General features: G+C 39.2%; 1 protein-coding gene across 1 annotated transcript; it reads left to right on the top strand.

Moving 5' to 3' along the window:
• Positions 1–2,328: 2,328 nt before the first annotated feature.
• On the top strand, positions 2,329–8,883 carry LOC4577753 (uncharacterized). Its single transcript, XM_001230576.2, has 10 exons — positions 2,329–2,480; positions 6,204–6,251; positions 6,338–6,542; positions 6,623–6,748; positions 6,827–6,918; positions 7,010–7,158; positions 7,289–7,674; positions 7,747–7,955; positions 8,013–8,530; positions 8,597–8,883. Exons 1-10 carry the CDS (start codon positions 2,423–2,425, stop codon positions 8,624–8,626), a joined length of 1,821 nt encoding a protein of 606 aa, XP_001230577.2. The 5' UTR covers positions 2,329–2,422; the 3' UTR covers positions 8,627–8,883.
• The last annotated feature ends 379 nt before the right edge of the window (positions 8,884–9,262 follow it).

The raw sequence follows: 9,262 nt of genomic DNA, 5'->3' as shown, positions 1-9,262 counted from the left end.
AGCTTTTCCCCCCCAGCAGGTTGCATTTTGGTTTGCATGCTCCATTAACAAGTTCAAGAGTTAGGGGAGAGGCGAGAAAGGGAGTTGCTGGATAGTCCAGTGTAAGAGAATAACATTATTTTTGGTTATCCAGTCTTACAAATTGTAAATAATTGTCAAAGTATTATTTGTTTTTGTTTTTAACATGCAGCATTTTCTACAGCCCCTTTTCAAGCCTCAACTGCCTGGCAAATCACGGCCCTTGATATTTAGCGCTATAATTACTTGCCCCGCCTTAAGAACGGATTCAAACAAAAACGGTACAAAATTAGTAAAACATGATTTTCTGTTGGTACTAATCTAAAAGTCATACTTCTAGCTTTTGTTTCATTTTGCTCGATCATGCTGAATTTAAAGGGAGTTTTGGACCAGAAATGTTTGGTTTCAACAACCTTTCAGAATGTTCAGTTTCATTTGATTATTAAATTGGTCGTTTTTAATAAAATTAAGAAAGAAAGAAAGAAAGAATAAAATAATTTCTCCTGGGTCCTTGCTCTAATCAAACGTTAATTATAATGATACTGGTTTAAATTAACTCTAAATGATTCCACATTAAAAAAGCTACTTGTTAATTATCTAATACAAAATCCCAAACTTTTGCTCAATAGCTATAAGAAATAAAGTTTATGTGAGAATCATACGCTAATTATTCTAAAATTCTAAAAGTAAATATTTGATGCTTGATTTTGCCTTTAATCTTTTTTTCTGCTTAATCCATCTTGTGAATCACGGGTATGGGCCTTAATGTGTACAATTATTACGCTTTTGTATACGATTTTTTTAGATTGTATATTTCAAGTTTAACTAAAAAAACATTGTATCCTGTAATTAAAGCATATTTGTATGGCATGTTTTTTTGATTGCTGCCCGTGAAATTTACGCAGTAATAAGTACAGTTACTCCCCTTCATTACTCAGCAATGTATAGAGAAACTATGTTTGATTCCAATCCCTGTTTTTCTTAGCCTAGTGCTACTTAAAATATGGCTTCAACAACACCTCGATTCAACACAACCACTCTAAGAGATAACAATGTACAATGTACGGCAAAAAAGAGAAGCGTACATCTCAACCCAACAGCGATAACCATCGAAACAACTGTATTCCTTTTTTGTAGTTGGAGAGTGAATCTTCAAAAGGTACTCATCTTAAGAGGTAGAATGGTAGAACATTCTTCTCCCCAAGATGAGTTATATGAGATTTATCGTGACCCAAAACTCGTGAAGCGGGTTAAGAATCCGATGCGACACACTAAACCACTTCTCGATCTATCCAAAGCTGCCGATGCGCTGTGATGCGTATTACTTCTTGCAGGGTCGTTCGTGTGGTGCACCCTGATTGTTGACGCACATCTGCCACGAATATCCAAACATTCATTGATGCTAGTTGACACTGCATTACATGGTGAGGTGCAGAATAGATCGTTCCCCCATATGTAGGACTGACTATGCTGCTATGGTAACAATAAGTCACTGAAAGCCATGCTCACTTAACTGCACTAGTGAGTACAGGCAGGCCTTGACCGACATCGGTTGTTGTGCCAAAGAAGAAGAAGAGAAAGGAAGGCGAAGGAGGAGTATAATAGGAAAATATAAACTAAGAAAAGAATAACGAATTATAAACTAAGAAAAGAATAAGAAAAAAACTGAAAGGATAAGAAAAGAATGGAAGAACTTCTGTTAGTCGCTTTTCAGCTTATTGTAGCCCTTGCGAAAGTGGCAGTTGCCGAAGGTCTAAAGGACCACCATTTGCGTCCCCTTGCCGTTTACGCCACCTTACAGTTTGTGGACTCTCCACATTGCACCTTACTTGGAGTTTGGTGAAAATTGTCTTGGCTGCCGCGCGGACGGCCTCCCATGTTTCTCGACTGGCACACATCTCCGGCACAATGTTATCCATTATTAGTTAGGAACGGCACCGCTGCTGCATCTCAGTAAGGGCCTGGTCGAATCATGGACAGAGGAACAGCACGTATTCTACGTCTTCCACGGCGTTCTAGTACTGCATGCCTAAGAACCGTAGAACTCTCCGTAGTTTAATGAACAATAAGCTCACCAAAACTGGCAATTTTAATTGCAGTTAAACTAATAAAAATATATGTCTTTTAACATAGTTTAGAGTTTTATCACATTCACGAGCAAGGGCATAGTAGAAAAAACTGCTTCGTAGCAAGTTACAGTGTATGTAACGGTCAATGTAGCCATCAAATTTAATAAGCTCCACTTAAGTCATAATCAATATCAACTGCACTCATTATCATGAATTATGGTCAAAGTTCATTTCCGGATGCGTGGATGCAGTATAAATCAGAAAGCAACAGTTCATTCAACGTGTAACGTACCCTTTGAATTATCAGTCAGTCTTAGTTTTGTCTCTGGTTGAAGATGTCAGCATATATTTCTGTGTTTATAAGCGTGATCGTTTTAGGTTTAACAGCGCAAGGTAAGTGGAAATGTGTTTTTTATTCATTCCCCTCTTTACATCAAGAAAAAATCTTACCTCAAAATCAAGAATCTTCTTTGCAAGTCTTTTGCCGCTTGCATGTAACTTCTCCCGAGTATTCTCGGTAGAGTTGATATTTAAAAAAGTTTATCTGGTTTATATGAAGCATTGGTTATAGTTCTTTCGTAAAGATTAGTGATCCGGAAAAATAAACATTCGCTGGCCATAGGTTTCTGGTGACTGGATAGTGTCGATGCTGGTGTCTATCAGGATACGTTCCGCAGTGTAACCATTGCATTTGGTTAAGATGTAGTAGACGATGATGTCATAGAGGAGGGCTGGATTTATGAAATTATAAAGTGTAGGTATGCCGGGTGTGTTCATCCAAAAACGTGATAGTTCTCTTTTATGGATAGCCTGTCCAGGATATTGTTGTGGTCTTGGTGGTTCTCAAGAAAGAACATAGTAAGGCCGAAGTCAAATGAAGTCTCGGCGTGGAAGAGTGTTATGGTAGCAGGACGGGTTTTAGCGTCCTGCGTTCGCTAGTCGAACTGCTATGTCGTTTTCTTAAATTCCTGTGTGTCCACAGCCAGTCCATGAGTCCGAAGTATTTTTTTTATCGTTCAACCGATTGTGGTAAGTACCAGCACTAGGGACGACTACCGATTTTAATGAATTTGTTGACTGAAGGAAGAGTTGATTATGCCATCATGGAAAAATCGGCATTTGCCCAATGCATAAGGACATGAGGCGGTCCCGTCGTACAGTCGTTAACTCGAACGATTCAATAACATGCCCGTCACGGGTTCAAGCCTACAATGGACCGTCCCCCCGTAGCGAAGATTGACTATCCGGCTGCGTGGTAATGGATTGAGTCTTGAAAGCTTGTATAGGCCGGCATGTCCGCGTAGAACGTTACTCCAAATAGAAGAAGAAGATGATAAGGGCCGATGCTTTGATGTTTTTCTCGATCATTCCTATTGCAGCTGCTACTATCTTGTAGGTTTTGATGTGGTGGAGAGGTTAAAGTCCACTTTCACACAGAAGTTATGGGGCTTGTAATGAATGCCCCGGTAGCGCAGCTGATGGCGGTATGGTAGAGTGGTGCTATTTGTTTTTGAAAATGTTTCTGTTGTGGATACTATTTTGATACCGTAGAGAAGTTTTGGTAGAAGCCAACTGTTGATGATTTATAGCTGTGTTTGAAGGGAGGCGCGACGTTAACCAGTACCCAGTGTATCGATTAGCATGGTGGCTGTTCCTTTGCCATCCTTAATGCCTGCGGAAGGCGATGGACTCTCCCAAAAGGGGGATATTATATACCACTAATTGCTTGTCTTTTTGGTTTTGGTCTTGGTAGTTTCCGTGTCTTCAGTATCTGATGATGAGTAAATTCGTCCGATCTCAATCTTTTTCCAGTGTGTGTGTCATTACAGGGTTTTCGATGATATTATTGATATGTTCATCGAGTTGTTGATTCGTTCGAGCATATAATTGACTCTTTCAGCCTCTCTTGGTCAACTGCTCAGCATGATCCAAATTTGCCATTTCTACACTATGAGCCACTTACGCGGTTGGCTCTCTCCGCTCTATTTACGGACGGGATGCATCATAGCTGACTTCTCCAGCTCAATGGTCATCTTAACACCAGCGGACGCGTTTAAAACCTGGTATTTGTGAATAGTGCTGTTGCTTCTGTTTGCCTTCCGCTAGAACTGTGCCTCATCCCGGTGTTAGCAATTAACGCCTAACATCCTAGGCTTGAGTTGGCTATCCCGGTACCACGAGAGAATTCAGCCGTTGCTGCGCTATCACCACGCCTTCACTACGCGCGGACGGACTTTAACAGTCTTCTACCGATGATCGCCTCGTTCGCAAATGTCTTCGATTGTTCCAATTACGCCAATCTTGATCTCGCCGTAAACGATTTTGAGCGGTTCATGTCGCAAGCCCTTAACGAGTGCACCCCGGTTAAACGACCTAAACGAGACCCTCCCTGGGGTGACCGAACGCTGCGCAGGCTCAAAACGGCTAAGACTGCTGCATATCGTGATTATCTGTTGCGTGTCCCGCATCAATGCGCTATTACAGGGGTTTCGATGATAACAGGTTGGCTGATAAGTCCCCGGTCTGACACATAGATGGCGCCGCTAGTATTAAATTGATATTATTTTTATATAGTACCAACCTTCAAATGATTCGTGTCAAAATTTGACGTCTGTATGTCAATTAGTTTGTGAGACAGAGCGTCTTTTGTCAAGCAACTTTTGTTATTGTGAAAAAAATGGAAAAAAAGGAATTTCGTGTTTTGATAAAATACTGTTTTTTGAAGGGAAAGAATACAGTGGAAGCAAAAACTTGGCTTGATAATGAGTTTCCGGACTCTGCCCCAGGGAAATCAACAATAATTGATTGGTATGCAAAATTCAAGCGTGGTGAAATGAGCACGGAGAACGGTGAACGCAGTGGACGCCCGAAAGAGGTAATACACCCGAGTTTTTGCGTCGATATGTGACAATGGATGAAACATGGCTCCATCACTACACTCCTGAGTCCAATCGACAGTCGGCTCAGTGGACAGCGACCGATGAACCGGCTCCGAAGCGTGGAAAGACTCAAAAGTCCGCTGGCAAAGTAATGGCCTCTGTTTTTTGGGATGCGCATGGAATAATTTTTATCGATTATCTTGAGAAGGGAAAAACCATCAACAGTGACTATTATATGGCGTTATTGGAGCGTTTGAAGGTCGAAATCGCGGCAAAACGGCCCCATATCAAGAAGAAAAAAGTGTTGTTCCACCAAGACAACGCACCGTGCCACAAGTCATTGAGAACGATGGCAAAAATTCATGAATTGGGCTTCGAATTGCTTCCCCACCCACCGTATTCTAAAGATCTGGCCCCCAGCGACTTTTTCTTGTTCTCAGACCTCAAAAGGATGCTCGCAGGAAAAAAATTTGGCTGCAATGAAGAGGTGGTCGCCGAAACTGAGGCCTATTTTGAGGCGAAACCGAAGGAGTACTACCAAAATGGTATCAAAAAATTGGAAGGTCGTTATAATCGTTGTATCGCTCTATGTTGAATAATAAAAACGAATTTTGACAAAAAAAATGTGTTTTCTTTGTTAGACCGGGGACTTATCAGACAACCTGTTATTATTGACATGTTCAGCAAGTTGATTCGTTCGAGAATATAATTGACTCTCTCAGCGAGATATTGAATTGTTCGGAAGCAGGTATAACTCTTGTGTGTGAATTATCAATTAACATTTATTGCGTCCTGTCTCAATAACGGTCAGCGAGCAAAGAGATCGAGCTAAGGGCCGCATGTCCTTAGTTCCCTAATTCTCACTCCGGTTGCCAACGCAGTTGGCAACCATGGCCTAACTTGATTCAGTGGAAGGTTGAGGTGCACAGCGACAGGTGGCGTACATGCTATAATTTGTTGCCTGCTAGGCGAAGATCGCTAGAACTGGTCTAACGCGAATCGAACGGTTAGAACTGGTCTAACGCCGTAACGGTCACTACACAGGCATTAATATGTTCGGCGATACTATTGAGCTATCGTTTGTTTTGTTTACACCCTGTGCCGAAGCGTGTAATTTTTCATTCCTAGATGTCCTATCAGCAGTCAATGTATTGTCAATGGTATTTGGGGTAATGGTTTGTAATCACTAAATTATTAGCATGATTATTCTATTTAAATCTCTCCATTTTCGTTACAGTCACCGCGAATTCACAGTTCACGCTTTATCAAAATGGGGAAAGTGTTGGTAAATAGGCTTGTTATATTAGTTAGTCTATGTGTATTAGTTTGAATTGATGAAACAAATCTTTATGTTTAATATTTTTTTGGCAGACAAAAAAGACGTATATCTTAACAGATATAAAAGGCAGGAAGCTACGCATAACATTTCTACATACCAAGACGCTGATCATATATTGTACAAAGAAATTCCGTTTTTAGTTTTCGTAGAAACTGAAGTGCCGGGAATTGTAAATCCAGGGATATTAATATCAGAAAATTTTGTTCTGATACCGGCCCACCTCATAAAACGAAATACGTAGTGTATTATCTCCATAGAATAGGTTGTTACAACAATGAGTAATCATTTAATTAATTCACTATCTTACATAATTACAGCAAAGTTACATTTGTACTTATCGCTAGAGAACGTTTTACAATATCAAAGAAAATTCGTCATCCTATGTACCGTGGGAAACAAAAGCATTTTGACATTGGATTGCTAAAGCTCGAAAATAACGTCAAGTAAATTTTTCTAATCTACGAATTCTTTCATATTAGTTATGTTAAACATTTCAAACTCTTATTTAATATTCCCTGTAGCTTACAAAGCAATGTTTTACCCGCTTGTTTATGGCTGAATGATGAAAAAAGCAACGCTGAGTTGATAGTCGCTAGATGGAATCATCGCGAAGGTATGTTTTTGGAAGAAAAATTTACACACATCTTTTCTTGACTAATTATCTACTATCCTTGTTTTTTTTTATTATTTTTTATTACTGCCAGGCATATCATCATTAACGAAGCAAACGGAGATTGTTGTAAAAGATTTTGAAAGTTGCATTTCCTTCTTTGACCCAAATATCCTTGCAGCAAATAATATATCATTTTTAGATCATCAGATGTGTATCGTCAACGAAATGGAGGACGCAATGGTATGGTTGACTTTACTTAAAATAACCAATATACTTGTCAAATTAAAGTAGAAATAATAAAGTTGAACCTGAGTAACAATATATAACAAGAGCGATCTGTATGCATTTGTATCTATTCGTTTCTTTTCAGGATTTGAGTGGTGGACCGTTGTACATGGATTTGGTTCATGACGATCATAATGTTCCATTTGTGATTGGAATAGCTTCAACGGCCACAGGAGCTAATTTGTACGAAGTCGATATATTCACAAAACTCTCCAAATTTGGTAATTGGATTGCCGAAACAATGCGCGAGGAAGGTGAAGAAGTATCGTTTGAACCATTAGAATGCGCCAAACGTCATTTACAGTATCGACGTCAAATTAACGGTTCTAAATTATTCGATTCGAGCAACTCTATTGACTACATGGTATCCATTCACGGCAATCCAGATACAAATCAGACAATCAAATGTACTGGAGCATTAATCGGAAAAGATGTCGTGGTCACATTAGCACTGTGTGTGATTAATTTCATGTGAGCACATAAGTTGAAACTTTATATGAAAAGCTTTCAGCAAATAATATCGTTATGGTAATCTCTTTCCAGGCCTTATTCATCCTATGTGGTTTTGGACGATCGATCAACCATCAACGTAAAACATATCATCATACATCCTAACTACACGGCCAATACTCTATATAATAATATAGCAATATTAAAGCTTGTGTCGGAAGCATCTATTACTCCCGCTCAAATAGCAGCAATTCACTCAAAACATAATAAAATAACCTTGTACGCTACTGACGGATCAAAAGGCAAGCTGTTTTATGGGAAGGCTACATACATTATTTAATGATGCATTTTCTCTCCAGATAAGCACTACTTCTCCGTCAATGGACTTTCACTCAAGTTCAGTGACGGATGCGTCCTTTCCGACGACCACCGTTTTCTACTCCTAGAAGGATTGCAGCCGGAGCATATGTGTCTTCAAAGCGAGTATTCACTTGTTCCGGGAAGCTGCGAGGCACACCCAGGTTCACCTGTGTTTTGGGAGCGGTATAGTACAAAATACTTGGTAGGGTTGTACATGGATGGGAGACACTGTGGCTTTGGAGAACAAGCAATCGGTCTTTACATTTATGAGCATAATCTCTGGATCAAGTCGGTGATAAATTCACCATTAAGCAAGTCACGCGAGTACATCGATCCTTTCTTGAATCTATCACATGTATGTTCGTATGCAAATGGAAGGAGAGGTACATGCGTGAACCAAACGAGCTGTCCTAATGTGCGCCAACGGATGGAAAATAATTTGCCAATATTCTACTGCAAGAACAGATCAGTAGTTTGCTGTCTCTCAGATTCTGAAACACAACTGGAAGCGGAACATGTAAGTGAACTGTTACAATATGGATGCTGCTAAATCATTGAACCTTACGTTGTGTTTTTGTTTCAGGAAATAACGTTTGCGATAAATCGCTGTTAGACACCACTCTTATTGTAAATCGACGAATAATATTACACATATGATTATATTACCATGCTTTGTTTACTCATTAGATTATAAGAAACATAATCAAACTCTGTATAATATTTCAGGGGATCAGTTTTGCAATTTTGCACCATTAAAACTAAATATAATTTGGCTGAATGTTCATCTCAACATAAAGATGTTTCTATTATTCTCAATAAAGAGCATGAATCCTGTTCAGGCAGAATTCAGCCACCTTTTTTTATTTTTAATATGGTCACCAATTGTGCTACATGAAACTTATCCTTGGTAATTTGAAGGTATTGGAGCATACTATACAATTTTGCGGGCTTTCATAACCAATGACATAACAAAATCAAACATTTCTAAATAATAGTGCCTGTATCGATTACAGGCCATATCGGATTAACAGACCATAATCGTATATTAATAGACATACCATATCGGAATGTTCTTTAAATAAATAAATTTAAAAAAATAATACTCCTTAATAAATGAACTTTGTCTACTATCAAGAATTCGTGGCTGAGTAAAGCACTGACCAGCATTACCGTCGGGAAGTGTTAAAATGGTACAGCATTATAACTGCCCTAAATTTTTACCTAAAGTAAAATATTTGAAAATAATTCA

The sequence above is a fragment of the Anopheles gambiae genome, chromosome 3 (assembly GCF_943734735.2).
Source record: "Anopheles gambiae chromosome 3, idAnoGambNW_F1_1, whole genome shotgun sequence".
Lineage (NCBI taxonomy): Eukaryota > Metazoa > Arthropoda > Insecta > Diptera > Culicidae > Anopheles > Anopheles gambiae.
Note: the sequence above shows the minus strand (reverse complement) of the source record. Positions and strands in the feature narration are given on the sequence as shown.

Bases quoted from the DNA above. Each gene is read 5' to 3' on its own strand.
- LOC4577753 (XM_001230576.2), top strand. From the start codon at position 2,423: ATGTCAGCATATATTTCTGTGTTTATAAGCGTGATCGTTTTAGGTTTA. The intron at 6,252-6,337 runs GTAAATAGGCTT...TTTTTTTGGCAG, and splicing joins TCAAAATGGGGAAAGTGTTG to ACAAAAAAGACGTATATCTT. The intron at 6,749-6,826 runs GTAAATTTTTCT...TATTCCCTGTAG, and splicing joins AAGCTCGAAAATAACGTCAA to CTTACAAAGCAATGTTTTAC.